Source organism: Rhinopithecus bieti, unplaced genomic scaffold, assembly GCF_001698545.2.
Source record: "Rhinopithecus bieti isolate Rb0 unplaced genomic scaffold, ASM169854v2 scaffold_66918, whole genome shotgun sequence".
NCBI lineage: Eukaryota > Metazoa > Chordata > Mammalia > Primates > Cercopithecidae > Rhinopithecus > Rhinopithecus bieti.
In genome coordinates this window covers 132,932-150,986 of record NW_016825404.1, presented here as the reverse complement: position 1 = coordinate 150,986, position 18,055 = coordinate 132,932, and the positions used below count along the sequence as shown (strand labels likewise).

The 18,055-nt window shown below is 36.6% G+C and overlaps 1 protein-coding gene across 11 annotated transcripts in view; it reads right to left on the bottom strand.

Annotated features, from left to right (window-relative positions):
- The window catches only part of SNAP91 (synaptosome associated protein 91), a 165,881-nt gene that overhangs the window by 107,182 nt on the left and 40,644 nt on the right, over positions 1-18,055 (bottom strand). For all 11 annotated transcript variants that reach the window (XM_017863004.1, XM_017863001.1, XM_017863002.1 and 8 more), the window contains exons 3-7: positions 16,015-16,157; positions 12,537-12,612; positions 11,700-11,802; positions 9,216-9,309; positions 6,982-7,093 (exon numbers count right to left, since the gene is read on the bottom strand). In XM_017863004.1, coding sequence (XP_017718493.1) covers positions 6,982-7,093; positions 9,216-9,309; positions 11,700-11,802; positions 12,537-12,612; positions 16,015-16,157 — 528 coding nt within the window. The remainder of the gene's footprint in view (positions 1-6,981; positions 7,094-9,215; positions 9,310-11,699; positions 11,803-12,536; positions 12,613-16,014; positions 16,158-18,055) is intronic.

Sequence of the window (18,055 nt, the reverse complement as noted above, 5' to 3'; positions counted from 1 at the left end):
ATAATTTTTGTATTTTTAGTAGAGATGGGGTTTCACCATGTTGGCCAGGCTGGTCTCAAACTCCTGACCTCAAGTGATCTGCCCACCTCGGCCTCCCAAAGTGTTGGGATTACAGGAGTGAGCCACCACGCCCAGCCAATTCATACCTTTTAGGGGATGAGTATCAAAGAATTTGTAGGCATATTGTGAACAACTAATTGAGATAAAGTTCTAAGTTCATTTCCTTCCCATGTAGATATCCAGTTGTTCTACTCTAATTTGTTGAAAAGATTTTTTTACCCCATAGCTGGCATTATGAGTTCTACTTTCTTTTCCAGATGAATATTATTCATGGTTATATTTCAAAAGCAAACTGAATTTTTTAGAAGTCAAGCCTACAGCAAAAGATTATTAAAATACATAAATGAAAAATTCAAATGATGGCATTAATTCTAATAATGTACTTTCTGTAAGTCTGCATTTTCAATTTTCAATTGCAATAGTTAATACAATCTTCAGACATTAATGTCGGAAGACATCTAAGACATTAGCTAATTTACCTCAGTTGTTTTATAAATATTGAAGCAGAAGTGTTAGGAAACTAAATTAATGGTTCAGGATATAATACAAGATACAGGTAGATCTGAGAATATTAGCTATTTAATAGCCTGGCTTGGTAATCTAACAGTCAAATTAATTTTTTTTTTTGAGATGGAGTCTTGCTCTGTTGCTCAGGCTGGAGTGCAATGGCACGATCTCAGCTCACTGCAACCTCCACCTCCTGGTTCAAGCAATTCTCCTGCTTCAGCCTCCTGAGTAGCTGGGATCACAGGTGGCTGTCACCACATCCAGCTAATTTTTGTATTTTTAGTAGAGATGGGGTTTCACCATCTTGGCCATGCTGGTCTCAAACTCCTGACTTCAAGTGATCTACCACCCTTGGCATCCCAAAGTGCTGGGATTACAGGTGTGAGCCATTGCGCCCGGCCACTTTCCTTTTCTTGTAATGTCTTTGGTTTTGAAGTTAAGGTAATGCTGGCCTCATAAAAAGAGTTAAGAAGAATCTTCCCTATTTCTATCTTCTGGAAGAGACTGTAAAGTGTTAGTATAATTTCTCACTTAAGTGCTTGGTAGAATTTACCAGTAAACCCACGTGGGCCTGATGTTTTTTGTTTTCAAAGGTTATTATTGACTAAGTATCTTTAATAGATAGACGCCTATCCAGGTTGTCTATTTCTTCTTGTGTGAGTTTAGATAGATTGTACCTTTCAAGGAGTTGGTCCATTTCATTTAATTATCAAATCTGTGAGCACATAGTTGTTCATAATATTCCCTTATCTTTTTAATGTCTATAAGATCTGTAGTGGTCTCCCCTCTTTAATTTCTATTATTAGTAATTTGTGTCCTTTTTTTTTTCTTAGTCTGGCTAGAGACTTATTGATTTTATTGATCTTTTCAAAGAACCAACTTTTGGTTTCATCATTTTTTTTATTGATTTCCTGTTTTCAATTTCATTGATTTACGTTCTAATTCTTATTATTTCTTTTCTTCCATTTACTTTGAATAATTTTCTCTTCTTTTTCTTGTTTCCCAAGGTGGAAGCTTAGGTGACTGATTTTAGATCTTTCTTCTAGTATATGCATCCAATACTATAAATTTCCCTATAAGCACTGCTTTCAATTCATCCTACACATTTTGATAAGGTATATTTTCAGTGTCATTTAGTTCAAAATATTCTTAGATTTCTCTTGAGCTTTCTTCTTTGACCCATGTGTTATTTAGAAGTGTGTTTAATCTCCACCTATTCTGAGATTTTCCAGTTGTTTTTGTTATTATTTTTAGTTTAATTCCACTGTGGTCTGAGAGCAGATGGTTGTATGATTTCTATTAGTTTAAATTTGTCAAGAATTGTTTTATGGTTCAGATTGTGGTCTCTACTGGTGAATGTTCCATGTAAGATTGAGAAGAATGTGCATTCTTCTGTTTTTAGATCAGTAGTCTATATGGATATATGTCCATTATATCCAGTTAATAGTATTGTTGAGTTCACCTTCATCCCTACTGATTTTCTGCCTGCTGAATCTGTCCATTACTGATAGAGGGATGTTGAAGATCCAACTCGACCAGTAGATTTATCTATTTCTCCTTGCAGTTCTAGCAGTTTTTGCCACACGTACTTGTTGATTGTCTGCTGTTAGGTGCATACACATTAAGGACTGTTGTGTCTGTTTGAAAAATTGACCCCTTTATCATTATGTAATGTCTTTCTTTATCTTTGATAACTGTCCTTGCTTTGAAGTCTGCCATGTCTGGAAATTAATATAACTACTCTTGCTTTATTTTGATTAGTGTTAGCACGGTATATTTTTCTCCATCTCTCTACTCTTAATTTATGTGTGTCTTTATATTTAAAGTTGATTTCCTATAGACAACCTATAGTTGGGTCTTGTTTTTAGATCTACTCTGGTAATCTCTGTCTTAATTGATGCTTTTAGACTACTGAAGTTAAAGTGATTTTTGGTATAGTTGGATTAGTATCTACCATTTTGTTACTATTTTCTATTTGCTGCCTTTGTTTTTTGTTACTATTTTTGTCTTCCACTCTTTTTCTACCCTTTGTGGTTTTAAATGAGCATTTTATAAGATTCCATTTTCTCTCCTTTCTTAGCATATCAATTACACTTCTTTTTTACTTTTTTAGTGGTCGCCATAGAGTTTGCTATGTACATTTACAACTAATCCAAGGCCACTTTCAAATGACACCATAGTGCTTCATTGATAGTGTGAGTATCTTATAATAACAAAACATCCAAATTCCTCCCTACTATCCCTTGTATTATTGCTGTCATTCATTTCACCTATATATAAGCATATATGTATATACTTTATATAAATACATAAACATATATTATTGCTATTATTATTTTGAACAAACTGTTGTCTGTCAGAACAACTAAGAATAAGGGAAATAAAAGTTTTTATTTAACCTTCACTCACTCTTCTTTTGATATTCTTCCTTTCTTTATGTAGACCCAAGTTTCTGACCCATATGATTTTCCTTCTCCCTACAGAACTTCTTTTAGCATTTTTTGCAAATGCAGATCTACTGGCAATAAATTCTTTCCAGTTGTGTTTGACTGAGAAAGTCTTTATTTCTCTTTCACTTTTAAAGGACTATTTCACATAGTAAAGAATTCTAGGTTAAGTGGGTTGTCTCAACACTAAACATTTCACTCCATTCCCTTCTTGTTTGCATGGTTTGTGAGGTGAAGTCACACATAATTCTTATTTTTTTCTCCTCCATAGACAAAGTGATTTTTCCCTCTGGCTTTTTCATAATTTATTTCTTCATCTTTGATTTTCAATAGTTTGAAAATTATATGTCTCAAGGTAGTTTTGGGGGCATTTATTCTACTTGGTGTTCTCTGAGCTTCCTGGTATGTGGTTTGATGTCTGACATAAATTTGAGAAAATTCTCTGTCATTATTATTTCAAATATTTCATTCCTTTCTCTCTTTTCATTCTGGTATTCCATTATACATATATGACACCTTTTGTTGTTGTCCCACAGTCTTATTCTGTTCTGACATTTTTGTTTTGTTTTTAGTCTTCTTCTCTTTGCTCTGTAGTTTTGGAGGTTTCTATTGATTTGTCTGCAAGCTTAAAGACTGTTTCCGCAGCCATGTCCTGTTTGCTAATAATCCCACCGTGGTTTTGATCTCTAGTACTTCTTTTTAGTTCTTTTTTAGGATTTCCATCTCTCTGCTTACATTGCCTATCTGTTCTTGCATGCTGCCTATTTTAGCCATTGGAGCCCTGAGCCTATTAATCATAACTGCTTTAAATTCCCAGTCTGATCATTCCTTCATCCCTGCCATATCAGGTTCTGATGCTTGCTTTGTCTTTTTGAATTTTTTTTTGTCATTTACTATGACTTGTAATTTTTTCTCGATAGCTGTACATGATGTACCAAGTAAAAGGAACTGCTGCAAATGGGTCTTTATTAATGTGGTGTTACGGTGTGGGGAGGTCAAGTGTTCCACAGTCCTGTGTTTAGGTCTCACTTTTTAGTGAGTCTATGCCTCCGGATTGTGAACTTCACAAATGCTTCTTGGTTTTTCCTCTTGGACAAGATAGATGTAGTGGGCTAGAGTTGGGCACTTGCCCAGTTAGGCTCTGATTAAATCTCAGCACATCAGGTGAGGCTCTGGTTAAGTAGTTGCTCCTTCTTACAAATAAGAGTGCTCTGGCGTATTTCATAATGGTTCCTTTTCTTCTCCCCATCCTGGAAGCACAAGCAGATTTTTCCCTAATATTTACTATAGGAGCCTAGTTGAGCTCCCGGAGGTAAAACAAAAGTGGTGCTCCCTATGACGGGGTTCCCTAGGAGTTTTTAACTCTCAGACTTGGCCACATTGAGCCTCCAACAATTCATCAATTACAGTTCAAATCTTCCTACTTCAACACTAGTTCCTATGGCAGTTTCCATTCATGAGTCTCTGTTCCAGTAATCCATGACTCCTTGTATTTGCCTGTCTCCCCAATCTTGGGGGCAGAGGTTTTCCCTGTCTTCACCTCTCTTGTGGATCTCAGAAGAGCTATTGATTTTTCAGTCTGTTCAGTTTTGTACTTATTTTTAGGACAGAGTTGTGACTTCTAAGCTCCTTCCACGTGGAACCAGAAACCAGAAGTCAGATTTATCTACCCAGACTTTTCAGGGACACTGACTCTAAGCTCATTCTACTCCTTGGGGACCCATAATGTCACTATATGTTCTAGCTGTCTGAGTGGAGGCTTTATGGGGATTAAGTTATAAAAGGAAATTAGATCCAGTGACTGCACAAAACTATCTGTGGTTATATCCTCAGTTTTCTGAATGCATAGTTTGAGTAGATATACTTTAAAACTAGCAGAATCTGCACTGTTTTTCTGATTTCTGCAAAGATACAGGGGTAGAAATTCCATCACATCCTCAGTATATTTGCATATTTGTTTTATGAAAAGATGTATGTATTTGAGAGGTTAACAGTAGATTATAAACTTAATCAGATGATAACTGCTAATGTGCAGGTTTCCAGATACATCCTCATTTACCAGAAGAAAATCAACACAGCTCCTGGTACCTCACAGGTAGTTACAGAACTAGGTAATGCTTTTATCTCTACCTCAATAAGCAGAAACCACTGGAAGCAGTTTTCTGTCATCTAGCAGAGATGCCATTAAAGCCTCACTGTCTTATTTCAGGGATATCAACCTCTTTGGCTGTCATACTCCCATAGGATATCATTTCGATGACATAAGGCTGAATGTATGTAGTGGGCAAGAACTGAAGGTATCTTAGCTGCCTTGATAAGTCACATGCATGTCACAGTATGGGAGACAGAATCCATGAAAATTCAGAGACCAGCCACCTCAATGAAGTTTCTAAGGGCCCCGAAGTCTGTGCATTTCAGAGAAATTCCTTCCATGTAAAAGAGAAATGTTGTACCTTGCACTCTTTGTAACCAAAAAGGGGCAGAAGTCTGCTATGCTGCTTTGGTGGCAACATAGAGGACATGTGTATGTGCTGCAAAGCATTCAGTATAGTGTCATATATGAGTCAGGCCCAGATTAAGGGAAGACTCTGCAACATCTCCAAACTGATGCCACGTGGGGCTCTGTTTCAGCAGATCTAAAGGTACTCGAAGCATGTACAGCAGATTCAAATGCTGTAGAGTGCCTTTGGTACACTCCAATACAGGCCTCCAGTGCTTTGGAGTAGAGCCATGTCTTCTTCAAACAGTAGCTAATCTCCTTTGGAAAAAAGCTCTCGGTTTACTTTTATCTCAGTTTACCTTGGTTTATTTTTACCTACCTTTTACTTTTAGAGACTTAAATTTTGACCAAAGAACATCAAGTGATCATCAGACCTAAAGTGGGTGTTATCTAATGTACCAAACAATAAAGCTGAACAAGTGCAATCATACTCCATTATCAAAAGAAGTAGTCTATAAGAGACAAGCCTCAAGTAGGCTGTGAATAAGCAGGTAGACTGTATGAACAGATGGCTCATATTCTCAGTGCATCTTTTTCTTTCCCATTTCTTCCTCAGATTATACCCATGGACTCTGGAGGAGTTCCCTATCACCAGCTGACTGAGGAAGAAAACATTCAAATTTGGTTTAGAGCTGGTTCCTCATGTTGGCACCACCCGGAAGTGAAAAGCTGAATAATATCCCCACAAAGGGATGGCTTTGACATAGAAAGAAATCTTCACAGTGAGTCAAATTTCCAGAAATATATCTATCTAATTTTCTACTTTTTGGAAAAGGAAAAATGGTAAGACACATTGAACTACACCAAATTATGTGTGGCAACTAACTGTTGGCCTGGATGATAAGGTACTTGAAAAAAATAAAACTGGAGGATTGGTGACAAGGAGGTCTGGAGAAAAGGTGATAGATGGACCTCTCAGAATGGATAGAGAGCATTAGACTATCTTCATCCCACTTGAATAAAAACCAAAGGGCATATCCCACAAAATGGCTCTTGCTAATCAGAGGGCTAAGAGAACTCTATAGGAAGTGGGCATGATATCAGAAATGGAGGTCATGAATAGGCTAAACAGCATAGGCTTCCCATCGCCAAGGCTTATATGCCTATCACCACTGCTGAGTCCTCAGTTGGCCAACACCCTGGATCAACAGTGAGCTTTCATCATAACACAATAGTCCAAGGAGACCAGCCATCCACCAAGTAAGAGGCTGAGGATCAATTCCTTTTACTAGGGTGGCTAGCAGCAATCTGTCTACACTATGATTAGCACCCAGTTATCCTAGATATGGATTTACCATCTCTGCCCACATCGTTCTGCCAGTATCACCATCTGTGGACTTACTCACTATTATGGTATTCCACACAATATTGCCTGCCAAGAAGTGGGACAAGAGACTCACCCCACAGAATTCATCAATCTTACCGTGTATCCCATCAGCCCAGACATGTTTCAGCTGTTCCACCTACCGAGTAAGTTAATAACACCATCATTGTAGCAAGCAAAAAGTTTGATAAGATCTTTGAAAAGAAGCATAAATGCTGCATTTATGACACCATTTGTTAGTTCATTTGGATGTACCTAGAAAAACAGAAAAATTTAATATTAGCTGCATATCAAGTCATAATTTTTCTTGAATCACATTAAAATGTCTCGAATGACTACTAAGAAATTCATGAATATTCTACACACGTTGGCAATTCATTTAGTAACCCTACCAATATCAAAAGATGGACTACATATGTTTTTGCTTCAATTTAAGTCAATGAAGTTAGTCTTACGAATTAAAAGACAGATATATGTGCATATATATATGTCTTTATATAGATTAATCCATAGGTTATTCAAATTTAACTTTTGAACATCTGGTGTTTTGTTAGTTTTACTGTTATGTTACATTTCTTCCACTTCTCCTATCTAATAGTTTCTGTGAAAGAATTCAGGCTCCAGGGTCCTGCAATGACTCAGTGTGGAAGAATAGCATGGGGAATACCTTAGTCAGCTACCTCTAAAATAACTCTAGAGACTCATAATTGTTCATCCATTCCAAACTGCTATAATCATCAACACAAAGGTGCGTAATTTCTCCCTATTCCTCAATCCTTTTATTTTTCCCTTTATGAGTTTCTCTTTCAAGACAGAACCCTTAGTAAGGGCAAGGAAAGTAAAGAAAAATAAATGAAAAAAAGAAAAACAAGTTAAAAGGCAATTCGACAGATACTTAGTGAAGTCTTTATTGTAAAATCTGTTAAAAAATAAGATGGTTTGCTGCTTTTATGAAATTTCACAGGAGTTAGGTGTTGTGATTAGCACCCAATTATAGACTAAACCATACAATCGTAACAGAGACACTAAGTTACTAAAATTTGAGGAAAATCTTTGTTGTAGGCAACCACCAAAATACCACAAGGCTGAACAATATGAGTTAAGAATGTCTCTACATGTCAAAATATTTTATTTTCATGAATCAGATTTCAATTTTTTTTTTTTTTTTTTTTTGAGACAGAGTCTCACTCTGTTGTCCAGACTGGAGTGCAGCGGCATGATCTCAGTTCACTGCTACCTCCGCCTCCCAGGTTCAAGCGATCCTCTCACCTCAGCCTCCCAGGTAGCTAAGATTACAGGCATGCACCACCACACCTGGCTAATTTTTTTTTTTTTTTTTTTCTTCGGGATTTTAGTAGAGACAGGGTTTCACCATGTTGGCCAGGCTGGTCTCAAACTCCTGACCTCAAGTGATCTGCCTGCCTTGGCCTCCCAAAGTTTGGGATAAGAGGTGTGAGCCATGCCCGGCCTCAAGACTCTTCAAAATTAATTTTTTTATTTTAAGATAACTCTAAATTTACATGCAGTGTAAGAAGGAACACAGAAAGATCCCATATACCATTTACCCAGTTTATCCTAATGGTAACATCCTATAAAACTATGGTACAATATCATAACCAGGATACTGACAATGAAACAATTCACTAATTTATCTAAGATTAAACACAATTCTTTCGTGGATAGTGTGATTTAAGCAATCCGCATAAAATGGTTTCTAGGCCAGGCGTGGTGGCTCATGCCTGTAATCCCAGAACTTTGGGAGGCCGAGGCAGGCAGATCATGAGGTAAGGAGATCGAGACCATCCTGGCTAGCATGGTGAGATGCCATCTCTACTGAAAATGCAGAAAATTGGCTAGGCGTGATGGAGGGTGCCTATAGTACCAGCTGCTTAGGAGGCTGATGCAGTAGAATGCCGTGAACCCGAGAGGCGGAGCTTGCAGTGAGCGGAGATCGCGCCACTGCACTTCAGCCTGGGTGACAGAACGAGAGTCTGTCTCAAAAATAAAATAAAAATAAAATAAAATAAAATATTTCTAACAGCAGGTCAAGCTATTTAGCTGCCTGAAGGTACATCTTGCAGATACTTCATCGTGTCAAGTACAATAGGAAGCCACTATCCTACTCAGAACATGAAGTTCCAAGAATGTACCATTCATATTTTTCCTTGACGTATGTAAACACCTGGTAAACTGCTTAGAAAAATCAGGGGGAACCTAAATAATCCTTACCGAGCTTAACAGCCTGAACTAAGTATTCATCTAAATGAAGAAGATCTACAGTTGCTTCCCAAGGAAATCTTTGGATTTACCTGTAGCCCATCTTCAAATGAAAGACAACATTGATTGTGTAAGAAACATTTTCTAGTGAGATACATACATCAAATTCAAGCAGTGCATCAATTTGTCCCTGCAGTATTGGCATACTCTTTAGTAGCTTTTCGGGAGCCATTGTCCTCATTACACCATCAGCCCTACAGTAAAAAAAAAAAAAAAAAAAAAAAACAATTTCATTGGATATGGACAATTCAAGACCATATGCATTGTTCTAAGCTGTTCCCCCATACCACCCTGTTTCCTTATTAATCCTGTGGGATCAATTTGAGGCATTACAAGGTTGTAGTCGTTTCCTCCCTCTATCTATTATCTATTCTTATTCCACTGCACAGGCAATGCTTGTTTATTTTCTATCTGTACTGTCCTTAGGAAGAAAGCAATGCAGTCTGGATAAAAGAGGCAAGTTGCATTTCTGAATGGATTTTTCTAACTCTGTAATAAAGGTAATAGTGTTGAAAAGTATGTTTTCTTCTCTTTCTTTTCTTTTTTTTTTTTTTTTTTTTTTTTGAGATAGTCTCCCTCTGTCACCCAAACTGGAGTGCAACGGCATGATCATAGCTCACTGTAATTTCGAACTCCTGGGCACAAGTGATTCTCCTGCCTCAGCCTCATGAGTAGCTGGAACTACAGATGCATGCCACCACATCCGGTTAATTTTTTAAAAATTTGTTTTGGTAGGGATGGGAATCTCACTATGTTGCCCAGGCTGGTCTTGAACTCCTGACCTCACAGTCCTCCCTCCATGATCTACCAAAGTGCTGAGACTATAGCTATGAGCCACTTTGCCCCAAAAAATAAACTTTCTAAAAAGCTAGATTTTTTTCTTTTTTTGAGAAAGAGAAAACATGTCTGAGAGGTTTATAAAACGTATATGACTTGGAGTACAGGGTTTATGCTATTAACCATCAAGGGAAGAAAAATGCATGCTGATAAGAACACTTTTCCCAAACAAAGGTAAGAGTTTAGCTACAGAAGATGAGATTGAAGGTTAATGCTGATGTCAGAGGGTGCACTGCCCCATCTCCACCTTCCTTAGCAAGCCCTTGTATCCAGTGATGGTGATGGTTGAGAAGCAGCAGTACAACTTTCAGGGTCTCTCCCAGACCAACAGTGGAGAAAGCAACCCGAAGTGTCCACATGTGTTCATACAGGTGGGCAGAAGTTTCTAGGAAGGCCATGGACCTATTGCAGAGGTCACAATGCAGCTGGGAACATCAGCAATGGTTGCACGGTGCCATGTAAGAAGTTAGAGGAAGGCATATGAGCTAGACTCATCTCTCGTGAGAAGAGGGTGAAGGAAAACACCTACTATAATAAAGTATTCATCTACAATAAATTATTTTCAATATGCAAGTTGATGGTTTTCACCACTATGGTAAAAATGTAGCCCAAAACTAAGGTTAGGTTAGCCATTGCAAAAATAAAGTTACATCTTTTTGTGTGGATTCTTGAGACTAAAATATTAAAGCTGCTCTAGTACCTTGCATTATTTCAAATGAGGAACAGATATAAGATATGCACAAATATGTGGCTGAATGCTTCTGACTAGATTTATACATCTATTTAGAGGGAAATAAATGGTAATTATAGATAAAATTCAAGTGTTTCTGTTTCAATGAGGTTTTCTTAATTGGTAGTATTAACAATTAGTTTGATTATGGTGTGTGCATGTGTGTGTTTATGTACGTGTTTTCTAGGATGATACTATCCCTCAAAAACAGATCAAAGTTCAGATTCACCTCAATCAAAAAACATTCATATAGCTATTGTCTATTTTCCATCTTTTTTTTTTTTTTTCCTTTTTTTTTTTTTTTTAGACACAGGGTCTTAGAGACAAGGTTGCTAAGGTAGAGTGCAGTGGCACGAACGTAGCTCACTGTAGCCTCAGTCTCCTGGGATCAAGCAATCCTCCTGCCTTAGCCTCCCAAACAGCTGGTACTATAGGCATGCACCACCACACCTGACTAATTTGTTTGATTTTTAGTAGAGAGAAAGTCTCACTACATTGCCCAGGCTGGTCTTTAACTCCTACATTGCCCAGGCTGTTCTTTAACTCCTGAGCTCAAATGATTCTCCCAGGTTGGCCTCCCAAAGTACTGGGATTACAGGTACCACTGTGCCAGGTCAAATTGCTATTGTCACCTACAGTCACTATACTTTTAAGTGAATCTTGTCTTCCCTCCTTCGTAAATTATTTAAAGGTACATACATGTTTAAAAATTTTGAGTTAATTTTAACAAATAAAATGTTACATAATTTGTCCTGGGGTTAGAGAGAAGAAAAAAATGTGATAGCATATAAACTGAGAAGCAAATCAGATTTTTCTGCATGAAGATATAAATAAAATAATGCATATTGCAACTTCAAGGCTAACTTCTACAATATTATTTATTGAGTTTCTTTTTTTAGGTTATTGTAAACTGGGCCTTCAAGAAAATTAGCTGGCATTTAAGCTTAGTTAAAATAAATCAAGTATGCCTCAAGGACTAATTCTCCTCTAATAAATATAAGAAAGACAAAAACATACCCTTTCTTCACCCTGGCAAAATCAAAGGCCATCTGTCTGTAAGAAAAAGCCTTTTCATTCAAATATCTACTATAGCGCCTTATGAAGGTAGACATATCATAACCTGGGGGAGTGGAAAGAAGAAATAAAACTAATTAATAAAACACCTTCAACTATGCTTTGCATACTACTATTTTTTTTACTCTCTAAATGGTGATAGTCCTAGGATAGGGTCAATAACTGTGTCAGACCCCATTTAAAATCCTGCTTCTAGGCAAAAATACTTTTGACATGAGGCATTCCAGGATGATTCAATTACTTATTCCACCATTCCAGTACATAATATGTTTTTAAATTTTCCTTGAATTTTGTTCATTTTTCAAATAGCCAGTTTCAGATTTAATTCATGCAGCCATCTGATAATGTTCCATTTGCTTGATGTGCTTGCTTTACACATAACAGATAAACAGTGAATATGATCAATGAACAAATGAATGCAGTTCAAACCCTATTAATCCACACAAAAAATTTATTTAAGACTGGAATCATTTTTTTTAATTGAGAAGGCATCATTTATTTCATTGTCTCCTGTACCTTCATAAAACACAACCGTGGGTCTAGCACACCCACTGTTACTTTTAAAGGTAAACATGTGGTAAAAATCCCCAAAATAAACTTAATATATATTTTATATGCTGAGTTGTCTATAATTAAATATTTTAAAGCTATATTTAAATATAATTATTTTTACATTCTTAAATATTCAATGAAGCTGTCAGTTGCAATGATTTTGGATTAATAGTCTCACTTCAAAAATCAAAGCATTGGCAAAAGATTATAAAATACAAATATTCTCACCATGGGATCCACTTTTGTCCAAAAAATTGCTGAGATTGAATAGTGTATTTCTAGAAGCCAAATACTGAATAAATCTCTGAAAAACAAAAATTAGAATTAAATACACATATGCTTAAATCATACCTTTAAACAATTTCTGATACTAAAGGCATTTTTTTTGACAAATTCTCATTGTGATCTCTTTTGCTCAGTTATAAAGTTTCCTAGAATGCTGAATGTCTCTGAGAGAAAAAAAAGCTTTGTGAATTAGAATTAAATTGTATGATCTTTCATTTCTGCACATAATGGAAATACTATAATTTATTAGGATTCAGTAGGCATCCTACATAAAATTGGTAATTTTAATTTTATCAGTGTTTTCCAAAATAAACATCTTATGAATGCAATTTTCACTCAAAGATTCAAAGGAATCTTTCCTATGGGAAAAATAATTCTATTGTTCTTTCTTCTAACATTTTTGCTTAAAAATAGGTTTACNTCTGAAAACAAAATTAGAATTAAATACACATATGCTTAAATCATACCTTTAAACAATTTCTGATACTAAAGGCATTTTTTTTGACAAATTCTCATTGTGATCTCTTTTGCTCAGTTATAAAGTTTCCTAGAATGCTGAATGTCTCTGAGAGAAAAAAAAGCTTTGTGAATTAGAATTAAATTGTATGATCTTTCATTTCTGCACATAATGGAAATACTATAATTTATTAGGATTCAGTAGGCATCCTACATAAAATTGGTAATTTTAATTTTATCAGTGTTTTCCAAAATAAACATCTTATGAATGCAATTTTCACTCAAAGATTCAAAGGAATCTTTCCTATGGGAAAATAATTCTATTGTTCTTTCTTCTAACATTTTGCTTAAAATAGGTTTACATGGTATATCCATTTCTTGAACCTATAATTTTAACACAGGCATATCTCATTTTATTGAGCTTTATTTTTATTGCACTTTTTGCAAATTGAAGATTTGTGGCAACCCAGGGATAAGCCAGTCTATCACTGCTCACTTTGTGTCACATTTTGGTAATTCTCACAATATTTCAAACTTTTTCATTATTATTATATCTGTTTTGGTGATCTGTCATCAGTGATCTTTGATGTTACTAATGTAATTGTTTTGAGGTGCCACGAACTGTGCCCATAAATAATGGCAAACTTAATCAGTAAATGTTGCGTATGTTCTGACTGCACCACCGCTGGTTGTTTCCCTGACTTTCTCCCTCTCCTCAGGCCTCCTTATTCCCTGAGACACAACAATATTGAAATTAAGCCAACTAATAACCCTACAATGATCTCTAGATATTCAAGTGAAAGGAAGAGTCACACATCTCTCACTTTAACTCAAGAGCTAGAAGTGATTAAGCTTAGTGAGAGTGGCATGTCGAAAGCTGAGAAAGGCCAAAAGCTAGCTCTCCTGTGCCAGTTAGTCAAGTTGTAAATATAAAGGAGAAGTCTTGAAGAAAATTAAAAGTGCTACTTTAGTGAACACACAAATGATAAGAAAGTGAAATAGCTTTCTTGCTGATACGGAGAATGTTTGAGTGGTTTGGATAAAAGATCAAACCAGCTACAACATTCCCTTAAGCCAAAGCCTAATTCAGAGCAAGGCCCCAACTTTTTTTCAATTCTAGGAAGGCTGAGAAAGGTGAGGAAACTGCAGAATGAAAGTTTGATGCTAGCAGAGGTTAGTTCATGAAGCAAAGAAGTCATCTCCACAATATAAAAGTACAAAGTGAAGCAGGAAGTGCTAATGAAGAAGCTGTAGCGAGTTATCCAGAAGATCTAGCTGAGATAATTCATGAAGGTGGCTACACGAAACAGATTTTCAATGTAGGCAAAGCAGCCTTCTATTGGAAGAAGATGCCATCTAGAACTTTCTTATCTAGAAAGGAGAATATAGTACCTGACTTCAAAACTTCAAAAGACAGCCTGACTCTCTTGTTAGGGGCTAAGGCAGCTGATGACATGAAGTAGAGGTCAATGCTGATTTACCATTCTGAAAATCTAGGGTCCTTAAGAATTACACTAAACCTACTCTGCCCGTGCTCTATAAATGAAACAACAAAGCCTGGATGACAGCACATCGGTTTACAGAATGGTTTACTGAATATTCGAAGCCCACTGTTGAGACTTAACTGCTCAGAAAAAAAAGATTCCTTTCAAAATATTACTGCTCATTGACATGCACCTTGTCACCATAAGAGCTCTGATGGAGATGTACGGAGAGATGCATGTTGTTTTCATGACTGCTAACACAACACTCATTGTGCAGCCCATGGATCAAGGAGTAATTTTTACTTTCAAGTCTTGTTATTTAAGAAATACATTTTGTAAGGCTATAGCTCCTATAGATAGTGATTCCTCTGATGGATGTGAGCAACGCAAATTGAAAACCTTCTAGAAAAGATTCACCATTCTAGATGCCATTAAAACATTTGTGATTCATGGGAGGACATACAGTTACCAACATTAGCAGGAATCTGGCAGAAGAGCATTTCAGCCCCTATGGATGACTTAGAGGGATTCAAGACCAGCAGAGGAAGTAACTGCAGATGTGTGGGAAAATAGCAAGATAACTAGAATTAGACATGGAACCTGAAGATGGGACTGAATTGCTATAATCTCTTGATAAAACTTCAATGGATAAGGAGTTGCTTCTTATGGATGAGAAAGAAAGTGGTTTATTGAGATAAAATCTTCTCCTGGTAAAGATACTGTGAACATTGTTAAAATAACAACAAAGGGTATAGAAATTACATAAACAGCTGATAAAGCAGTAGCAAGGTTTGAGAGATTAACTCCAATTTTGAAAGAAGTTCTGCTGTAGATAAAATGCTATCAAAGAGCATTGAATGCTACAGAGAAATCTTTTGTAAAAGGAAGAGTCAATTGATGTGGCAAACTTCACTGTTGTCTTAATTTAAGAAATTTCTGCAATTACTTCAGCAACCACCATCCTAATCAGTCAGCAGCCATCAACATCAGGGCAAGACCTTCTAGCAGCAAAGATTACAACTCACTGAAGGCTCAGATGATCATTTGATAATCATTTTTTTAGCAATAAAGGATTTCAAAATTAAGATATGTACTTTAGACATAATACTATTGTACACTTAAATAGAGTACAGTATAAGTATAAATGTAACTTTTACATGCACTGGGAAACCAAAACATTTGTGTGACTCACTTTATTGCAATATAAGGTTTTTTTTTTGCAGTGGTCGGGAATCAAACCCGCAATATCTCTGAGGTATACCTATACCTCATATCTCTAAGACAATGTCTAGCTTAAAGTTTATTTTTTGTTAAATAACTAAGGAGAAGATTAAACTTGTATTCTAGATGATCTGGAACTGTGTATTTCCTTTTCTTTTTCTCCGAATTAGTGAAAATTCAAAGAGCCTTAAATCATCACCATGCTATTCCTAAAAGCCTCCTTCCTCCATCAAAAAAAGCGAAAAGTTTACTTAGTTTACCTCATTTCCATGCACCATGAGATGATGTGTTGTCACTAAAGCCTTAAACACAACCACCCAGCTACTGTTTGTTGCCCGCTCAAAGAGAGTGTCAGCCATCTGAGGAATATTAACATTGGTCTCGTTGGTAGCCTGGATCAAATCTATGAAAATAGAAGATATTAATCAATGATATTAACAATTATATACAAAAATTCATTTCAAACTTGGAACATATAAACCTGTTTACTAAAATACGACCTCAAAAGTACTTTGATAACAGCTGATAACAAAATTTAAAAAAATTAAACTGTAATATTTTACCCATGGACATATACATATATTACTTACCCAATATATTTATTTATTCTCGAGTATATTTTGCTTCTTAATTTTATTCTGTACTCTCTTCTGAATTTACCTGTTTGCTGGTACTTGTGCCATTTTTAAAATTATAAACTCCAGGAAGGCTAAGCCTCATATATTTAATCTTCTTTGTTACTGCTATAAGCACAATGTCTCAAATGTGGGCATTTATTCGATATGCCATTTGAAGGCAATAACATAAATGTACTCTTCAAACTTAATAGCTAAAAGTATATCTCATTTGGATTCGAACTTTGAAAGGTGCTAGTAAATACACTTTTCACATGAGTGGCAGAATGAGGTCAAATATTAAAAGAGAAAAGAATTCTACACACATGTAAGCTTTTGTAGAACATGCATACATTAAATTACTATAATTTGACCTGAGTTTATAAGAGAGTAAACCTTTATAACATATTCACTGTTCACATCTACATATTATGAGTTCAGGTGTATTTTCTTTTATTTTTTTTTGAGACAGAGTCTCATTCTGTCACCCAGGCTGGAGTGCAGTGGCGTGATCTCGGCTCACTGCAAGCTCTGCCTCCCAGGTTCATGCCATTCTCCTGCCTCAGCCTTCCGAGTACCCGGGACTACAGGTGCCCACCACCATGCCCAGCTAATTTTTTGTATCTTTAGTAGAGACAGGGTTTCACCGTGTTAGCCAGGATGGTCTTTATCTTCTGACCTTGTGATCTGCCCGCCTCGGCCTCCCAAAGTGCTGGGATTACAGGCGTGAGCCACCGGAGTACAAGTGTATTTTTTTTTTTTTTTAAATTATCTACTGGCCAACAGAGAGTGCCCAGCATCAGAAAATCAGTTAATGCTGTCAAAGAGTTAGCTGGGACAACCAAAGATCATGTGCTAAGCAACAGAAGCTAAGCCACAGCCGGACAGTACAGACTTAAGTACTTCAAACAGTACAGGATAACCTCTTCAGGACAGCAGACACTGCATGACTTCTGTTACAGTCCACACTTATCTTGCAGAGACCTGCATGTGACACCCATTTCCTAGGCAATCCCATGCAACAAACATGCACTTGTAACAAAAATGCACATGTATTCTTCTTACTCCAAATCCACACTTGGTCATCATTAAACTATACATTTTATGCATTGCATTTCTCTTCAAAATACATGTTTTTAAATATTGATATTCCATCACTGAAAAATATCTATAAACTCCTTAGACTAAAGGATATCAATAATTGTTCTGAATTACAAGTGGATCAAGGCAGGCTTATTTCTTAATTTATACTGATTTTAAATTTCTGTCATCATCCCCTCTCCATCAACACCCTTCTCTCAATATTTTCCTTTATTGAACTTTTTCTGATTCTTCAGGAAATTTTCCTTGTCCCTTTTTTTTTTTTTTTTTTTTTTTTTTTTTTTTTTTTTACAGACGGAGTCTCGCTCTGTCGCCCAGGCTGGAGTGCAGTGGCCGGATCTCAGCTCACTGCAAGCTCCGCCTCCCGGGTTTACGCCATTTTCCTGCCTCATCCTCCCGAGTATCTGGGACTACAGGCGCCCGCCACCTCACCCGGCTAGATTTTTGTATTTTTTAGTAGAGACGGGGTTTCACCGTGTTAGCCAGGATGGTCTCGATCTCCTACCCTCGTGATCCGCCCGTCTAGGCCTCCCAAAGTGATGGAATTACAGGCTTGAGCCACCGCGCCCGGCCGGTCTCAGTATTG